The sequence below is a fragment of the Panulirus ornatus genome, chromosome 73, assembly GCF_036320965.1.
Source record: "Panulirus ornatus isolate Po-2019 chromosome 73, ASM3632096v1, whole genome shotgun sequence".
NCBI classification, from domain to species: domain Eukaryota; kingdom Metazoa; phylum Arthropoda; class Malacostraca; order Decapoda; family Palinuridae; genus Panulirus; species Panulirus ornatus.
In genome coordinates this window covers 11,399,767-11,420,159 of record NC_092296.1, presented here as the reverse complement: position 1 = coordinate 11,420,159, position 20,393 = coordinate 11,399,767, and the positions used below count along the sequence as shown (strand labels likewise).

The 20,393-nt window shown below is 39.5% G+C and overlaps 1 protein-coding gene across 2 annotated transcripts in view; it reads left to right on the top strand.

Annotated features, from left to right (window-relative positions):
• The window catches only part of LOC139748282 (dnaJ homolog subfamily C member 25 homolog), a 191,819-nt gene that overhangs the window by 22,109 nt on the left and 149,317 nt on the right, over positions 1-20,393 (top strand). For both annotated transcript variants that reach the window (XR_011712624.1, XM_071661256.1), the window contains exon 2: positions 11,247-11,388. Coding sequence is in view for 1 of the 2 variants with exons in the window: in XM_071661256.1 (XP_071517357.1) it covers positions 11,247-11,388 (142 nt within the window). In the remaining variant the exon portion in view is untranslated. The remainder of the gene's footprint in view (positions 1-11,246; positions 11,389-20,393) is intronic.

The window sequence follows — 20,393 nt, the reverse complement described above, 5'->3', positions numbered from 1 at the left end:
GGAGTACTCTTCCATAAAGTTTTTCACACATTCCCATTTCTTAGCTTTTACCCTCATGTCAACCCCTGCCTTTATTTGTAAGACTTTTCCAGATGATTCTTCCCCTTTCACTCAGAGGTAGAAAATCTAGTATCCTCTCCTCAAACATACTACCTCTCTCTTCTTTCTTCACTTCTTGGTTACATCTACACACTCTCAAGATGCCCTTATCTGAACCTTTCGAGGAGGATAAGCACTCCTTATTTGGCTCCTTCTTCTATTCCATCTTTTAGAAATTGAAATACAAGAAGGGGGTGAGGTTTCCAGCCTCCCACTCCTGCCCCATTTAGTCACCTTCTATAACACACTGGGAATACAGTAGAATTCTTGCTCCCCTCCCCTACCAAGGGAAAGGGTCAGGGGTTGAAAAAGAGGGGAAATGGGATTTGGGTTGAGCAAGTATCAGTAAACTTTAAGAAGAATTAGCAGATGTTTTGGAAGGAAGTTAATAATATCCAAAAATGCAAAGTGAGTCAATGAGAGTGGTTTGGTGAAAAGTGAAGAGGTAGTGAAAGCTTTAAGTAAGATAAGATGGGGCAAGGCAGCTGGAGTGGATGGCGTTGCTGTTGAATTTATTAAGAAAGGGGCTGATTGTTGTTGATTGGTTACGTGGGATTTTCAGTATATTAATGGATCATGGTAAGGTTCTTTAGGATTGGTGGAATGCATTTATAGTGCCATTGTATAAAAGTAAGGGGGTAGGTAGTGGTTGGTAGGTAGCCAGCTACCAGGCAGGTATATTACTAGTGCTACCTGCCTGGGTATTGGGAGGGCTAGTGATGCCTACAAAGTGAGCCATCATTTCACTGGTTGTCATGTTTTACTCCTCTGACCCAGGTAGCTGTCTTTTCTTTCTGACTCACCATCATGTGGACGAGTGGCATTCTGTCCACAAATACACAATCTCTCCTTTTCATACATAACACTTGACAACACTCAACTCACATAGCTCATTCTTCATATCTCTAGATTTTCCTGTGGTCAATACTATGTACTATCCTAGCCTTTTGGCAAAATGTTAGGAGCAATAGGTAGAAGTAGTAGGTATGAACATAAGAAAGGAGCCATAGATAGTAGTAGTCAGTAGGAACATTAGGTAGGAGCTTCTGCAAACACTGCACTAGAGTTGCGCTCTGCCGATGGTCTGTTAATGGAGAGGCACTAAAGGCACTGGAGTTTACTAGTTATGGAGAGACTATTGCTGTGGCCACTCCTTTGAGGGAGTCCCTTTTGGGAACAGGCATCAGAGATATGAATAGATAGACAGATAGGATAAAGGTGGGTATTCAAATTACAGAGGTGTAAGTTTGTTTCGTGTACCTGGTAAAATGTATGGGTTTGATGAGAGAATGAAGACATATACAAAGCATCAGACTGGGAAGGAGCAGTGTGGTTTCAGAAGTTGTATAGGCTGTTTAGATCTGGTATTTGCTTTAAAGAATGTGTGTAAGAAATAATTAAGGAAACAAATGTATTTGTGTGTAACATTTATGGTATAGTGAAAGTATATGATAGGGTAAATAGAGATGCCTTGCAGAAGGTCTATAGAATAGACAATGTGGGAGAAAAGCTGCTAGAAGCAATGCAAAGTTTTTATTAAGAATGTAAGTTATGTGTGCGAGTAGGGAGAGAGGCGAGTGAATGTTTTCAAGTGAAGATTGATCTGTAGCATGGGGTGTTTGGTGTCACCATGGTCATTAGATTTTTTATGGATATGGTGGTGAGGGAGGTAAATGTGAGAGTCTTGGAGAGAGGGCAAGTATGCAGTCTGTAGAACATGAGAGAGCTTGGGAAGTGAGTCAGATACAGAACTAGTAGTAGATTCAGTTGGGAAACTGCAAAAGTTGGTAACTGAGGTTGCAAGTGTGTGTGAAAGGAGGAAGTTGAGAGTAAATGTGAATAAAAGCAAGGTTATTAGGTTTAAAAGGCTTGAGGGACAGATTAGCTTGGATGTGAGTTCATATGGAGAAAAATTGGAGGAAGTGAAGTGTTTTAGATATTTGGGAGTGGACATGGCAATGAATGAAACAATGGAAACAGAAGTGAGTCAGGATGGATGAGGGGCGAAGGGTCTGGGAGCATTGAAGAATGTATGGAAAGAGAGATGATTATCTCGGATGGCAAAAGTAGGTATGTTTGAAGGTATAATATTCCCATCAATGTTGTATGGATGAAAGACATGGGCTATAGATGAGGGTGTTAGGACGAGGGTGGATGCATTGAAAATGAAGTGACTGAGGACAATGTGGTGTGAGGTAGTTTGATCAAGTAAGTAATGAAAGGATGAGAGAAGTGTGGTAATGAAAAGAGTGTGGTTGAAAGAGCTGAGGAGGATGTGGTGTAATGATTTGGACACATGGAGAGAATGAGCAAGGAGAGGTTGACCCTCCGATAGAGATTAGTTGAATATTTTTATGGAGTATATCAGCTGTCTCCTGGCCTCTTATAAAAATCTTGGAGCTAAGTTATCTGGGCCATTGGATTTGTTAGGATTCAATTGGTCGTTATCTGGGCCATTGGATTTGTTAGGATTCAATTGGTCCAGATATATAAGTACTTCAGAGTTCTTTATTTCTCTAATCTTCAATTTTTTTTCATCAGATCCTTGAAATCTTTTAATTGGTTGTCATATTCGAGATGTTTCTTCAGTTGTGAATATGAAGTTTGAGGTATAATTTGATATGGTAGCCATTTCCTTGCCGTCAATGGTTAGTGTGTCGTATTTGTTTCATAATGGTCCATTTCCTTCTTTTACCATCTTCCTTTGTTTTATATATTTGAAGAATTCATTAGGGTTTATTCTAAACTTTCAGGGAAATTCTTTTTTCTTCCTTGCATTTACTTTGTTTTATGACCTTCTTCCACTCTCTTTTTTGGATTTTGATTAATTCCTGGCAATTTTCATTGGTTACCATTGATTTGGATTTCTCATATGTCTTCTTCTTTTAGTGAATTAGTCCTTCTTTTCTTCTATTCATCCATGATGGTTTTAAAGTATTGCAAGTTATTTTCATGATTCATGGAATATTTTTTTTTTTATATTGAGTAGTTTTAGTTTTATTCCTGGTAAATTATATGGGAGGGGATTGATTGAGAGGGTGAAGGCATGTACAGAGCATCAGATTGGGGAAGAGCAGTGTGGTTTCAGAAGTGGTACAGGATGTGTGGATCAGGTGTTTGCTTTGAAGAATGTATGTGAGAAATACTTACAAAAGCAAATGGATTTGTATGTAGCATTTATGGATCTGGAGAAGGCATATGATAGCGTTGATAGAGATGCTCTGTGGAAGGTATTAAGAATATATGGTGTGGGAGGCAAGTTGTTAGAAGCAGTGAAAAGTTTTTATCGAGGATGTAAGGCATGTGTACGTGTAGGAAGAGAGGAAAGTGATTGGTTCTCAGTGAATGTAGGTTTGCGGCAGGGGTGTGTGATGTCTCCATGGTTGTTTAATTTTTTTATGGATGGGGTTGTTAGGGAGGTGAATGCAAGACATTTGGAAAGAGGGGCAAGTTTGCAGTCTGTTGTGGATGAGCTTGGGAAGTGAGTCAGTTGTTGTTCGCTGATGATACAGCGCTGGTGGCTGATTCATGTGAGAAACTGCAGAAGCTGGTGACTGAGTTTGATAAAGTGTGTGAAAGAAGAAAGTTAAGAGTAAATGTGAATAAGAGCAAGGTTATTAGGTACAGTAGGGTTGATGGTCAAGTCAATTGGGAGGTAAGTTTGAATGGAGAAAAACTGGAGGAAGTGAAGTGTTTTAGATATCTGGGAGTGGATCTGGCAGCGGATGGAACCATGGAAGCGGAAGTGGATCATAGGGTGGGGGAGGGGGTGAATATTTTGGGAGCCTTGAAGAATGTGTGGAAGTCGAGAACATTATCTTGGAAAGCAAAAATGGGTATGTTTGAAGGAATAGTGGTTCCAACAATGTTGTATGGTTGCAAGGTGTGGGCTATGGATAGAGTTGTGCGTAGGAGGGTGGATGTGCTGGAAATGAGATGTTTGAGGACAATATGTGGTGTGAGGTGGTTTGATCTAGTAAGTAATGTAAGGGTAAGAGAGATGTGTGGAAATAAAAAGAGTATGGTTGAGAGAGCAGAAGAGGGTGTTTTGAAATGGTTTGGTCACATGGAGAGAATGAGTGAGGAAAGATTGACCAAGAGGATATATGTGTCAGAGGTGGAGGGAACGAGGAGAAGTGGGAGACCAAATTGGAGGTGGAAAGATGGAGTGAAAAAGATTTTGAGTGATCGGGGCCTGAACATGCAGGAGGGTGAAGGGCGTGCAAGGAATAGAGTGAATTGGAACGATGTGGTATACCGGGGTCGACGTGCTGTCATTGGATTGAACCAAGGCATGTGAAGCGTCTGGGGTAAACCATGGAAAGTTCTGTGGGGCCTGGACGTGGAAATGGAGCTGTGGTTTCAGTGCATTATTACATGACAGCTAGAGACTGAGTGTGAACGAATGGGGCCTTTGTTGTCTTTTCTTAGCACTACCTCGCACACATGAGGGGGGAGGGGGTTGTTATTCCATGTGTGGCGAGGTGGCAATGGGAATAAATAGAGGCAGACAGCATGAATTATGTACATGTGTATATATGTATATGTCTGTGTGTGTATATATATATATATGTGTGTACATTGAGATGTATAGGTATGTATATTTGCATGTGTGGATGTGTATGTATATATATGTGTGTATGTGGGTGGGTTGGGCCATTTCTTTCGTCTGTTTCCTTGCGCTACCTCGCTAACGCGGGAGACAGGGGCAAAGCAAAATAATAATAATAATAGTTTTAGAATTATTCCACATTTCCTCTTCTATTTGAATGTCAAACTGTTTTGTCCAGTTGGTACTGCGAATTTCATATCTAATGTTTTCAAAATTTGTTCACTTGTAATTTGGGATCAAGAGTTTATTGTCATTTATATCGTAATCTAAATTTATCTCTAATCTAATAAAACTGTGATCTTGATTTGAGAAACTCTTGCCTACTTCGCAAGAGCTGAATAAGTTTTTGTCACTGGTAAGGACAAGATCACGAATTATTTTCCTTCTAGTTGGTACTGTTCTTGAAAAGCGTCTTCAATCATTTCCATTAGTCTCATTTCCACTCAGTCACCTGTCAACGTGTTCCAGTTTATGTTTGGACTGTTAAAGTCTCTTACTATAAAAGCCTCTTTACTGTTTACTATAGTTTTGATTTCATTGTATAGCATCTTATCTCTGTTTTCTTTTAGTGTAGGAGGTCTGTAAATTATGCCGAGATGTAGTTTACTTTAGAATTTGTCGGTAATGTCAATATATAGAGAGTCATAAGTGTTTGTGTCTACTTTGCTTATCTTGATAGCACTTGGATTGTTATCAAAATAGATCAGAACTCCACCACCTACCCTGCATTAGTGATCTTTCATATATGGGTATTACTAATTTGGTGATTTAGTGTTTATTCTCAAGAGTTTACCCACACTTCTGAGATTACAATAATGTTTGTTTCTCAGTAACTGCATAGGATATAAGTTCATTGTGTTTGTAATGCTCTTGGTATTTGTGGATATTGACCTTATTTTCTTTGGAGTTGATTTCTGGACTGACTTTGCCTATTTTTTACTGTTGGTATGCATGTTTGCATAATCACTGTTCATAGCTGCGTGTGCAGCAGCAGGAGAGAGATAGTTTTCTTATCTGTTTTGGGTTCGCTACCTTACTCTAACCCTCCCCAGACTGGACCCTGCCAGCTTTGTTCCTAAAAGTTACCTGAGAGTTGACATGTAGCTGTGCTGACTCACTGCTTATACTGCCTGAGTTGTCCCCAGCTGACCCTACTTGACCTTTTTTTGCTAGCTCCTCAACCTTTAAGTTTACCACTACTCTCCTGGGATCCCTACCACCAAAGTCCAAACCATCCTTTATCACTACCTTTATAGTGGTCAAACTGGATTCCTTGTCCCTCAGATTCTTTTCACACTCAGATTCCCCTTGCACCAACCCAAGCACAGTAGTTTTTCAGAAAAAATTTTCTCTTTCAATACCCTCCCAGTTCCATTTAAGTGAAGTCCATCCTTAACATACAGAGCTCTATCATTATTAAAACAATCCCACAGATCTTTACTAATCACACTATCCTCCTCCCTACAGAGAGCTTTGATTTTTCTGTTTATCTCAGGATTCTACTGAGGGTACAGGAATCGATGTCATTCCTTGGTAGCAATCCAGATGTTAAGTTTCCTATGACTTTCTTTAAACTTGGTAATAAGTTTTCTATACCTCACTCATATTTCTAATGATCTCCCATTAACTGCATTTTTCATCCCCACTGAACAACAGAAATCATATTCTTGGGTTGTTTGAGACTGTTGTCAAACTTATTAAGGACGTTCTATCCTAGCACCTGCATGACGCAAGTTCTTCCTATTTCTACCCTTGGCACAGAACTCCTGGTCCTGAGTCCTGACCAGGATGATGCTACAATCATCCATGTACTTCATTGTCTAGTATGCTAAACCTGTTGTAAATGGAGAGTTTGTAGCTGGTAGGTTGTTTGGTAATGCAACGACAAGTTTTATTTGCAGGTTGGAAGGTGGAAGTATCTTTCTATTTTGTCTCAACGGTTGCTATCCTACTGTCTAAGCCATCTACCCGAGATGATATACCTGTGTCTGTTTCCTGTAGTGCAACTTCTTTTGCTACCTCTTTTCCTCCTCCCACCCTTTCATCCTAACATTTAGTTTCTCCAAGGCTTTGCTGTTTTTTTCCTAACAGCTACTGAAAGCATATCAAATACGTCACAGAACAAACAAGAAGTGTACTTGCCTTTTTCTCTGAGGAGAAAATCTCTGGTAAACTCCCATTGACATCTGGGGCAGATAACTCGAAAAGTTGAAGACATATTCTAGTATTTCATTAAGATTCAAATGATTTCACTAAGATTCAAGGGATTTCAGTAAGATTCAAGTAGTTGAGAGCGCTGAAGAGGATGTACTGAAATTGTTAGGACAAATGGAGTGAATAAGTGAGGATAGGTTGACATATTTTAGGGAGAATAAAAAGATGTTTAGGAAGGAGGCAAATAACGTACGTAAGACAAGAGAACAAATGGGAACATCAGTGAAGGGAGCAAGTGGGGAAGTGATAACAGACAGTGATGGAGTGAGAAGGAGATAGAGTATTTTGAAGGTTTGTTGAATGTGATTGATGATAGAGTGGCAGATATAGGGTGTTTTGACTGGGGTGGTGTACAAAGTGAGAGGCATCAGGGAGAATGATTTGATGAAGAGAGAAGAGGTAGTGAAAGCCTTGCGAAAGATGAAATCTGGCAAGGCAGTGGGTTTGGATGGTATTGCAGTGGAATTTATTAAAGAAGGGGTGACTGTGTTGTTGATTGGTTGGTAAGGATATTCTGTGTATGTATGGACCATGGTGAAGTGCCTGAGGATTGGCGGAATACATACATAGTGATATTGTACAAAGGCAAAGGGGATAAAGGTGAATGCTCAAATTACAGAGATATAAGTTTGTTGAGTATTCCTGGGAAATTATATGGGAGGGTATTAATTGAGAGGGTGAAGGCATGTACAGAGCATCAGATTGGGAAAGAGCAGTGTGGTTTCTGCAGTGGTAGAGGATGTGTGGATCAGGCGTTTGCTTTAAAGAATTCATATGAGAAATACTTAGAAAAACAAATGGATTTGTATGTGGCATTTATGGGTCTGGAGAAGGCATATGGTACGGTTGAGAGAGATGCTATGTGGAAGGTTTTAAGAGTATATGGTGTGGGACGTAAGTTGCTAGAAGCAGTGAAAAGTTTTTACCAAGGATGTAAGGGATGTGTATGAATAGGAAGAGAGGAGAGTGATTGGTCCCCAGTGAATGTTGGTGTGCAGCAGGGGTGTGTGATGTCCCCATGGTTGTTTGATTTTTCAGGGATGGGGTGGTTAGGGAGGTGATTGCAAGAGTGTTGGAGAGAGGGGTGAGTATGCAGTCTGTTGTGGATGAGAGGATCTGGGAAGTTACTGAGTTGTTGTTTGCTGATGATACAGCTCTGATGGCTGATTTGTGTGAGGAAGTGAAATGTTTTAGATATCTGGGAGTGGACTTGGCAGTAGTTGGAACCATGGAAGCAGAAGTGAGTCACAGGGTGGGAGAGGGGGCGAAGGTTCTGGGAGCATTGAAGAATGTGTGGAAGGAGAGAATGTTATCTCAGAGAGCAGAAATAGGTATGTTTGAAGGAAAAGTAGGTCCAACAATGTTATATGGTTGCAAGGCATGGGCTATAGATAGGGTTGTACTCAGGAAGGTGGATGTGTTGGAAATGAAATGTTTGAGGACAGTATGTGGTGTGAAGTGGTTTGATCGAGTAAGTAATGAAAGGGTAAGAGAAATGTGTGGAAATAAAAAGTATGTGGTCGAGAGAGCAGAAGAGGGTGGGTTGAGATGGTTTGAACATATGGATAGAATGAGTGGGGAAAGATTGACAAAGAAGACATATGTGACAGAGGTAGAGGGAAGAAGAAAAAGCGAGAGACCAAACTGGAGGTGGAAAGATGGAGTGAAAAATGATTTTGAGCGATCAGGGGCTGAACATACAGGAGGGTGAGAGGCATGCAAGGAATTGAGTAAATTGGAACAATGTGGAATACCAGGTTTAACGTGCTGTCAGTAGACTGAACCAGGGCATGTGAAGCATCTGGGGTAAACCATCGGAAGTTTTGTGGGGCCTGGATGTTGATAGGGTAGCATTGGTTTTTCCTGTGTGGTGGGGTAGTGACAGAAATGGATGAAGGGAAGCAAGAATGAATATGTACACGTGTATATATGCATATGTCTTTGTATGTGTATGTATATGTTGATTTGTATATGTATGTATATGTACATTTTTGTATAAATATGTGTGTATGGTTGCGAGGCGTGGGCTATGGATAGAGATGTGCGCAGGAGGATGGATGTGCTGGAAATGAGATGTTTGAGGACAATGTGTGGTGTGAGGTGGTTTGATCGAGTAAGTAACGTAAGGGTAAGAGAGATGTGTGGAAATAAAAAGAGCGTGGTTGAGAGAGCAGAAGAGGGTGTTTTGAAATGGTTTGGGCACATGGAGAGAATGAGTGAGGAGAGATTGACCAAGAGGATATATGTGTCGGAGGTGGAGGGAACGAGGAGAAGAGGGAGACCAAATTGGAGGTGGAAAGATGGAGTGAAAAAGATTTTGTGTGATCGGGGCCTGAACATGCAGGAGGGTGAAAGGAGGGCAAGAAATAGAGTGAATTGGAGTCATGTGGTATATAGGGGTTGACGTGCTGTCAGTGGATTGAAGCAAGGCATGTGAAGCGTCTGGGGTAAACCATGGAAAGCTGTGTAGGTATGTATATTTGCGTGTGTGGACGTGTGTATGTACATGTGTATGGGGGGGGGGGGTTGGGCCATTTCTTTCGTCTGTTTCCTTGCGCTACCTCGCAAACGCGGGAGACAGCGACAAAGTATAAAAAAAAAAAAAAAAAAAAAAAAAAATGTGTGTATGAGTTATTGGGCCATTCTTTGTGTGTTTCCTGGCACTACCTTGCTGACGCAGGAAACAGCGATTAAGTATAGTAGACGAATATAGATAGAATATATATTCCTCCTAATCCATAGGGAAATGAAACATGATAAGTTCCTAAGGAGAGATACAAGAAATCTAACATTCTGTTGATATACAAGGAAGAGATGTAGCTAGGATGCCACTTGTTAAACGTGAATTTTTGAATGGAGGATGGGTGCTTTCAGGTCTGGCAACATATGTATCATAAGATTTATTATGTGGACAAGAAAGAGAACTGTTTACAAATTTATCAACAATAAAGTTATCCAATTTGTGTAGATCTTCACTAATATTGTTGCAATTCTTTGTGTATTTAATAATGGAAGATCAGTGACATTTCTCATGGTACAGGTGTTTGAATTAATAAGTGACATGGCATTACTCCTGCCTGTACAACAGTCATAATTTTTAACTTGATTAAACCAGGCAATTGATTCTTGTTCTGTTCTTATACTATACTTATGCTGCTTAAGTCTAACAGAAAGATCCTTACCAGTCTGTCCAACATAAAATATATCACAACTTTTACATGGTACCCTATGAATACAACCTGCAGAACTTCTTGTTGAGTTCCTGATTAAGATATTCTTTATAATATTGTTGTTGCTGTAGGCAGCATTTACATTAAAGGATTTAAGCAACATGGTAAGTAATGTAAACTTATTACTACAAGGGAGAAGTAAAAGGTTCTTGGTGTCAAAGGGAATTTTGGGTTCAACTCTATCAAATGATTTCTTTGCCAACTTAAGGGATTATCAGTGGAAAAGGATAATGTTATACATATTACTAAAGCAGATGAGACTAACACAGTTGTGATTATGAACAAAAGTAATTATTTATCTAAAATGAATGACCTTTCAGGTGATGAGACAACATACTTTAAACTCAGATAAAATCCCTTAGAAGCAGTTTATTCTCATTTCAATAAAGATCTGAAGTTGTTGAAAGATAACGGTTCTCAAATCAAAAGTTTTTCATCATTGTCCCCTTCATTGCCATATATGTATGGACTTGGCAAAACACACAAGCCAAATTTTCCAGCAAGACCCATAGTGAGTTCATTGGGCTCCATCATATATGAATTGTGAGAGTGGTTAGTTCCTTTATTAAGCCCATTTGTGGGTAAGATATCAAATTCAAATATCATGAACAATGTAGATTTAGTTAACAAAGATTCACTGTTTTAGAAAAAATTATATGAATATGAAAAGGTTTATGATAGGTATCAGAATAGTAATTAGTACTCAGTCTTTCTTAATTAGTACTCAGTCTTTCTTTGTAGGAAAAATGAGCAAGAAAACATGCTGAGTGGCTACTCAACCCTCAGGCCCCACACTTGTGCTTTTTAGCACATTGTGATCTGCGAAACATCTACATGTTATTTCAATGAAAGTAGCTAATGAAAAATAATTTTAGAGTTTTTAGTTTATTGTTATATGAATATCTTTGAAAATTTATGGTTAAGTGCAATTTTTTTTTTTAACATGAAAGTTAAGAACAATAAGTGTTGGAAAGGATACCTCCATAGGATTTTAAGGGTTTGATATATGTGTGTATTTCATTTACTAATGTTGACATCATCCTAGGATCAAGATATTGTTAACTACTTTTAGGATTTTACCTTTTTTCTAGTTCTTGAGATCTCCAGGGATGCAGCAAAACAAGATATTAAGCGGGCTTTCCGAGCTGTTGCATCAAAGACTCATCCAGACAAGTTTCAAGATCCAGAGGAAAAGAAAATAGCAGAAGAACGATTTCGGCTTTTGTCTACTGCGTAAGTTTTTTATTTCATTTGTGTTTGATGTAATTTTTCATGTTTTTTTATTTTCTGAGAAAGTAACATTTTGTATTATCAATGAATTCTTTTTCTCCTTGATGAAGAGGAATTTGAGCAGGTAAGTTTATGGAATGAGAATGAATATATTAGTGATACAATGTAAAGGCCCAAGAGAGGAATTGATTGAAAATGGAGTTAATGAAAAAGACTTTATAGAGCATACTTTTAAGATATCAGTGTCAGGTGATGAGTGGGATGATTCTGGGAACTGTCAATGCAAAAGATAGACATCCATGGATGAGAAAGTGTATTTTATATATGGGAAGCAAAATTGAATATTGCTGTGTAGTGTGGTCACTAATGAAACAAATGATAGAAATGAGCAAACTAGAGAAATTTCAGAAGCTCTTTATGAGTAAAATTGAAAGAATGGAAGAAATGAACTACCATGATATACTGAAACAACTGTAACTCTGTTTACTAGAAAGAAGGGAAAGATATGTGATAATTAACTCACAGCAACAAGTTGAAGGTATAAAAGAACACCTGAAAAACAAAGGAAGCTTCTCAACAAGGAGGATACAGAGTCATTAAGTCTTCAAGAAGGTAATGGAACATACAAAAAATAAATAAAAATATATGACAAATCACCCAGGAACCTAGAAAAAATATTCAGTATACTGCCAGGAAAATTAAAAACAAACTTCCGTGAACAGAAGGAAATAGCTCTAGGGTCACCTGCAGTCACCTTAATCACCTTCTGATCAGAAACAGGAGTTGCATGAGGTGCAAGATTCTCTCCACACACTCATGATGCTCAGTCATTTTCACCTTTTCAACAGTCCTGTGGTGTTTGCTGTATCTTGTAGCACATGCGTCACTGGTAGCACTTATAACTACCATTATTTGATGCAAAAAGACAAACCATTGTATCTTAAAAACACTGCACTTGTGTGAAAACACACAGCGAGGTTGCATGTCTTGACTAGTGGATGCTTATTCATTTTGGTGTTAGTGACCATGTTATACTTCATCTTAAAAGTTCTTCTTAGAATAATCTAGGTTGATGTAAAGGCATGAAAGATGATAGAACACATTAAGTTATTGTGTATTGGTGTATAACTATGCGTACTTGTGCAGAGAGAACATTGTATATCATTGTAGTAAGAATAAAGAAAAAAATGAACCAAATTGAAGCACAACAGGCTGTTTCTTGTTCTCCTGACACCCAGTGTATCAGACTGAGTTTGGGATCTAGTGGGCTTTTCTGTTTCATCCCAAACTCAGTCCAACGGGTCCTTGCCTGTATAAATTTGTGATGTACCATAGCAAAGATGATTAAAACAAAAATACATGACAGCCAAACCAAGAAGCTAGAGCAACTATTCACTTTACTGTCAGGATACAGAAGAAGCACGCACAGAACAAGTACAAAAACATTTAAAAGAGTACTTGACATGGTTGAAGTCCATCTTAGAAGAACTAAGAACAGATATAAAGTAATGCAGATGGCAGCTAAGAAGAATAGCCTTATTTTTTAAGCAAGATGTGTAGTGAGCACATAGCACTAACCCTGCCATTATGGCTAAATCTTACTTAGGTACTTGTGAGTATCTAGGTGCTCAGAAAATTCAAAAGCAATTCACAAGGAAAGTTGAAGGGATGGAACTTATGAAATTTCATGGGAATCAGAATGAACTGCAGCTATATATAGTGCTGAAAGAATAAAAAATATATATGAATTACATATGCATAGCAACAAATTAAGGGTATAAAATGAAAAGTGTTAAAGCTGAAAGCCTCTCATCAAAAGATATAGTGTTACTAAGTCTTCAAGTATGTGATAGAATGTAAGACAGTAAATTCTCGATTAATATGGGTAAAACTGAAAGTTGATGGAGAGAGATGGGTGATTATTGGTGCATATGCACCTGGGCATGAGAAGAAAGATCATGAGAGGCAAGTGTTTTGGGAGCAGCTAAATGAGTGTGTTAGTGGTTTTGATGCACGAGACCGGGTTATAGTGATGGGTGATTTGAATGCAAAGGTGAGTAATGTGGCAGTTGAGGGAACAAGTGGTATACATGGGGTGTTCAGTGTTGTAAATGGAAATGGTGAAGAGCTTGTAGATTTATGTGCTGAAAAAGGACTGGTGATTGGGAATACCTGGTTTAAAAAGCGAGATATACATAAGTATACGTATGTAAGTAGGAGAGATGGCCAGAGAGCGTTATTGGATTACGTGTTGACAGGCGCGCGAAAGAGAGACTTTTGGATGTTAATGTGCTGAGAGGTGCAACTGGAGGGATGTCTGATCATTATCTTGTGGAGGCTAGGGTGAAGATTTGTATGGGTTTTCAGAAAAGAAGAGTGAATGTTGGGGTGAAGAGGTTGGTGAGAGTAAGTGAGCTTGGGAAGGAGACCTGTGTGAGGAAGTACCAGGAGAGACTGAGTACAGAATGGAAAAAGGTGAGAACAATGGAAGTATGGGGAGTGGGGGAGGAATGGGATGTATTTAGGGAATCAGTGATGGATTGCGCAAAAGATGCTTGTGGCATGAGAAGAGTGGGAGGTGAGTTGATTAGAAAGGGTAGTGAGTGGTGGGATGAAGAAGCAAGATTATTAGTGAAAGAGAAGAGAGTGGCATTTGGACAATTTTTGCAGGGAAAAAATGCAATTGAGTGGGAGATGTATAAAAGAAAGAGACAGGAGGTCAAGAGAAAGGTGCAAGAGGTGAAAAAGAGGGCAAATGAGAGTTGGGGTGAGAGAGTATCATTAGATTTTAGGAGAATAAAAAAATGTTTTGGAAGGAGGTAAATAAAGTGCGTAAGACAAGGGAGCAAATGGGAACTTCAGTGAAGGGCGCAAATGGGGAGGTGATAACAAGTAGTGGTGATGTGAGAAGGAGATGGAGTGAGTATTTTGAAGGTTTGTTGAATGTGTTTGATGATAGAGTGGCAGATATAGGGTGTTTTGGTCGAGGTGGTGTGCAAAGTGAGAGGGTTAGGGAAAATGATTTGGTAAACAGAGAAGAGGTACTAAAAGCTTTGCGGAAGATGAAAGCCGGCAAGGCAGCAGGTTTGGATGGTATTGCAGTGGAATTTATTAAAAAAGGGGGTGACTGTATTATTGACTGGTTGGTAAGGTTATTTAATGTATGTATGACTCATGGTGAGATGCCTGAGGATTGGCGGAATGCGTGCATAGTGCCATTGTACAAAGGCAAAGGGGATAAGAGTGAGTGCTCAAATTACAGAGGTATAAGTTTGTTGAGTATTCCTGGTAAATTATATGGGAGGGTATTGATTGAGAGGGTGAAGGCATGTACAGAGCATCAGATTGGGGAAGAGCAGTGTGGTTTCAGAAGTGGTAGAGGATGTGTGGATCAGGTGTTTGCTTTGAAGAATGTATGTGAGAAATACTTAGAAAAGCAAATGGATTTGTATGTAGCATTTATGGATCTGGAGAAGGCATATGATAGAGTTGATAGAGATGCTCTGTGGAAGGTATTAAGAATATATGGTGTGGGAGGAAAGTTGTTAGAAGCAGTGAAAAGTTTTTATCGAGGATGTAAGGCATGTGTACGTATAGGAAGAGAGGAAAGTGATTGGTTCTCAGTGAATGTAGGTTTGCGGCAGGGGTGTGTGATGTCTCCATGGTTGTTTAATTTGCTTATGGATGGGGTTGTTAGGGAGGTGAATGCAAGAGTTTTGGAAAGAGGGGCAAGTATGAAGTCTGTTGGGGATGAGAGAGCTTGGGAAGTGAGTCAGTTGTTGTTCGCTGATGATACAGCGCTGGTGGCTGATTCATGTGAGAAACTGCAGAAGCTGGTGACTGAGTTTGTTAAAGTGTGTGAGAGAAGAAAGTTGAGAGTAAATGTGAATAAGAGCAAGGTTATTAGTTGTTAAAGTGTGTGAGAGAAGAAAGTTGAGAGTAAATGTGAATAAGAGCAAGGTTATTAGGTAGAGTAGGGTTGAGGGTCAAGTCAATTGGGAGGTAAGTTTGAATGGAGAAAAACTGGAGGAAGTAAAGTGTTTTAGATATCTGGGAGTGGATCTGGCAGTGGATGGAACCATGGAAGCGGAAGTGGATCATAGAGTGGGGGAGGGGGCGAAAATTCTGGGAGCCTTGAAGAATGTGTGGAAGTCGAGAACATTATGTCGGAAAGCAAAAATGGGTATGTTTGAAGGAATAGTGGTTCCAACAATGTTGTATGGTTGCGAGGCGTGGGCTATGGATAGACTTGTGCGCAGGAGGATGGATGTGCTGGAAATGAGATGTTTGAGGACAGTGTGTGGTGTGAGGTGGTTTGATCGAGTAAGTAACGTACGGGTAAGAGAGATGTGTGGAAATAAAAAGAGCGTGGTTGAGAGAGCAGAAGAGGGTGTTTTGAAATGGTTTGGGCACATGGAGAGAATGAGTGCGGAAAGATTGACCAAGAGGGTATATGTGTCGGAGGTGGAGGGAACAAGAAGTGGGAGACCAAATTGGAGGTGGAAAGATGGAGTGAAAAAGATTTTGTGTGATCGGGGCCTGAACATGCAGGAGGGTGAAAGGAGGGCAAGGAATAGAGTGATTGGGATCGATGTGGTATACCGGGGTTGACGTGCTGTCAGTGGATTGAATGAGGGCATGTGAAGCGTCTGGGGTAAACCATGGAAAGCTGTGTAGGTATGTATGTTTGCATGTGTGGACGTATGTATGTACATGTGTATGGGGTGGGTTGGGCCATTTCTTTCGTCTGCTTCCTTGCGCAACCTCGCAAACGCGGGAGACAGCGACAAAGGAAAAAAAAAAAAAAAAAAGTCTTCAAGAATAGTGTGGAACGTGGAAAATATACCAGGCAAAGAAATATGATTGGCAGGCCATGAAGCTAGAATGAATAATCATTATACTGCCAAGGGAAATAAGAAATATGCATGGAACATCTACAGCAACATCTGAAAGAATATGTGACATGTATTTGATATCAATCTCAGATGATCCAAGATTATTTATGTAATACTGGTGGCAGTGGAGAAGAATACTGTTATTCATTAACCGAGATGTCTGGTGAGTGCCTCATGCTAATCCTACGGTTAGGGCTAAATCTTGTTGTAGGGACACTCGTAGGTCAATACTCCATTTTTTTTTGTAAGGATAAGACCATGGAGCGGGGGGCTGGAAATCCTCCCCTCTTGTGTTTTTTTTTTTTTTTTTTTTTTTTTTTTTTCCAAAAGAAGGAACAGAGGGGGCCAGGTGAGGATATTCCGAAAAAGGCCCAGTCCTCTGTTCTTAACGCTACCTCGCTAATGCGGGAAATGGCGAATAGTTTGAAAAAAAAAAAAAGACCATGAAATGGTCTTTGGAGATTGTCTGTGGATCGATGGTATGATTTCAGTGTATTATTCATGACTCTTAATGAGGCCATTCTTCTCTTCCTGACACTACCTCACTAATGCAAGAAATGACAAATAAGTATGAAAAAAGTTTGATAGTATTATTTAATACTTGTATTTAGTGAAAGGTGGTTGAACAGATTGTATGTCATGAAAGGGTTACAAGACTTATAAGTACTAATTACAATGGAATATGGAAGTATTGGGGCATGTGATGGCTTTAGAAAACATTTTTCTATATGATGAAAAAGCATGTGTTGAAGTACAAACAAATGTAGAGGTAGCGCAAGGAAACACACAAAAGAATGGCCCAACCAACTCACATACGCATGTAAATACATACACGTCCACACATGCAAATATACATACCTATACATCTCAACATATACATATAACACACACAGACATATACATATATATACACATGTACATAATTCATACTGTCTGCCTTTATTCATTCCCATCGCCACCCCGCCACACATGAAAATAACAACGCCCTCCCCCTGCATGTGCACGAGGTAGTGCTAGGAAAAGACAACAAAGGCCACATTCGTTCACAGTCATTCTCTAGCTGTCGTGTAATAATGCACCGAAACCACAGTTCCCTTTCCACATCCAGGCCCCACAGAACTTTCCATGGTTTACCCCAGACGCTTCACATGCCCTGGTTCAATCCATTGACAGCACGTCAACTCCGGTATACCGCATCGTTCCAGTTCACTCTATTCCTTGCACACATTTCACCCTCCGGCATGTTCCGTCCCCGATCACTCAAAATCTTTTTCACTTCATCTTTCCACCTCCAATTTGGTCTCCCACTTCTCCTTGTTCCCTCCACCTCTGACACATATATCCTCTTGGTCAGTCTTTCCTCACTCATTCTCTCCATGTGACCAAACCATTTCAAAACACAGTCTTCTGCTCTCTCAACCACACACTTTTTATTACCACACATCTCTCTTACCCTATTATTACTTACTTGATCAAACCACCTCACACCACATATTGTCCTCAAACATCTTACTTCCAGCACATCCACCCTCCTCCGCACAACTCTATCCATAGCCCACACCTCGCAACCATATAACATTGTTAGAACCACTATTCCTTCAAACACACCCATTTTTGCTTTCTGAGATAATGTTCTCAACTTCCACACATTCTTCAACGCTCCTAGAACTTTCTTCCCCCTCCCCCGCCCTATGATTCACTTCCGCTTCCATGGTTCCATCCGCTGCCAAATCCACTCCCAGATATCTAAAACACTTCACTTGCTCCAGTTTTTCTCCATTCATACTTACCTCCCAATTGACTTGTCCCTCAACCCTACTGTACTTAATAAGCTTGGAAAGGATCACAATTTTTCGTGTGATCAAGATATTCCTATGAGTCCACGGGAAAATGGAACACAATAAGTTCCCAAGTGCACTTTCGTGCAATAATCACATCATCAGGGGAGACACAAGAGAGAAATATGAGTCAGTTGATATACATCGAAGAGATGAAGCTAGGATGCCATTTAGTAAACGTGATTGTCCAAAACATACAACGAGCTTTCATAAACTTATAATTTTACAAATTTTAACAACAATAAAGTTATCTAATTTGTATAGACCATCACTAATATCAAGATTATTAATCTTTGTGTATTTAGTAATAGAAGAGTCAATGATATTTCTCTCGGTAATAGAGTTAGAGTTAATGACTAAGAGAGCATTACTCCAGTCAATACAATGATCATAGTTTTTAACATGATTAAACAAGGCATTTGATTCTTGTCCCGTTCTTATACTATATTTATGTTGCTTAAGTCTACCAGAAAGATCCTTACCAGTCTGACCAACATAAGATTTATCACAATTTCCACAAGGAACTTTATAGATGCATCCAAGAGAATTTTCTGGTGAATTCCTGATTAAGATATTCTTTGTAGTATTATTGTTGCTAAAGGCAACATCTACATTAAAGGATTTAAGCAACATGGGAAGTAAAGTGGAATTATTATTAAAAGGGAGAACTGAAAGATTCTTGGTGTCAGTGGGAAGTTTGGGCTCAACTCTATAAAATGATTTCTTTGCTAACTTAAGGGATTTAACAATGAAAGATCTAGGGTACTTTAACTTAGATCCAGTAGAATATATCTTCTCAAACTCATCATCAATAAACTCTGGACTGCAAATACGTAATGCCGTAAGGAACAGATTGAAATGATAATTTAACTCTGTTATGTTGAGATGTGTAATAATGGATAGATGAGCATACATTGGTGGGTTTTCTGTATATGCTAAACTTAAACTTGTTTCCTTGCCTATGAATAATGCAATCTAAAAATGGTAACATACCATTATTTTCATTTTCTACAGTAAATTTCATGGAAGGTACTAGATTGTTAAGTAAGGAGAGAAATATTTGTAAATTTTCATTTGTTGGCCAGACACAAAGAACATCATCTACATACCTAAACCAAATTGCATTAGAGGGTAAGGTATCCTTTAGTAATATGGAATTTTTTTTAAACAAAAAACACTTCTAAAACACTTCTTTTTCTCCAGGTTCTCTCCATTCAAACTTACCTCCCAAGTGACTTGTCCCTCAACCCTACTGTACCTCATAACCTTGCTCTTATTCACATTTACTCTCAGCTTTCTTCTTTCACACACTTTACCAAACTCAGTCTCCAGCTTCTGCAGTTTCTCACCAGAATCAGCCACCAGTGCTGTATCATCAGTGAACAACAACTGACTCACTTCCCGTGCTCTCTTATCCACAACAGACTGCATACTTGCCCCTCTTTCTAAAACTCTTGCATTCACCTGCCTAACAACCCCATCCATAAACAAATTAAACACCCATAGAGACATCATGCACCCCTGCTGCAAACCAACATTCACCGAGAACCAGTCACTTTCCTCTCTTCCTACACGTACACATGCCTTACATCTTTGATGAAAACTTTTCACTGCTTCTAACAACTTGCCTACCACACCATATATTCTTGATACCTTCCACAGAGCATCTCGATCAACTCTATCATATGTCTTCTCCACATCCATAAATGCTACATACAAATCCATTTGCTTCTCTAAGTATTTCTCACATACATTCTTCAAAGCAAACACCTGAATCACACATCCTCTACCACTTCTGAAACCACACTGCTCTTCCCCAATCTGATGCTCTGTACATGCCTTCACCCTCTCAATCAATACCCTCCCATATAATTTACCAGGAATACTCAACAAACTTATACCTCTGTAATTTGAGTACTCACTTTTATCCCCTTTGCCTCTGTAAAATGGCACTATGCAAGCATTACGCCTATCCTCAGGCACCTCACCATGAGTCATTTTTTTTTTTTTTTTTTTTTTTTATACTTTGTCGCTGTCTCCCGCGTTTGCGAGGTAGCGCAAGGAAACAGACGAAAGAAATGGCCCAACCCCCCCCATACACACGTACACACACACGTCCACACACGCAAATATACATACCTACACAGCTTTCCTTGGTTTACCCCGGACACTTCACATGCCTTGATTCAATCCACTGACAGCACGTCAACCCCTGTATACCACATCGCTCCAATTCACTCTATTCCTTGCCCTCCTTTCACCCTCCTGCATGTTC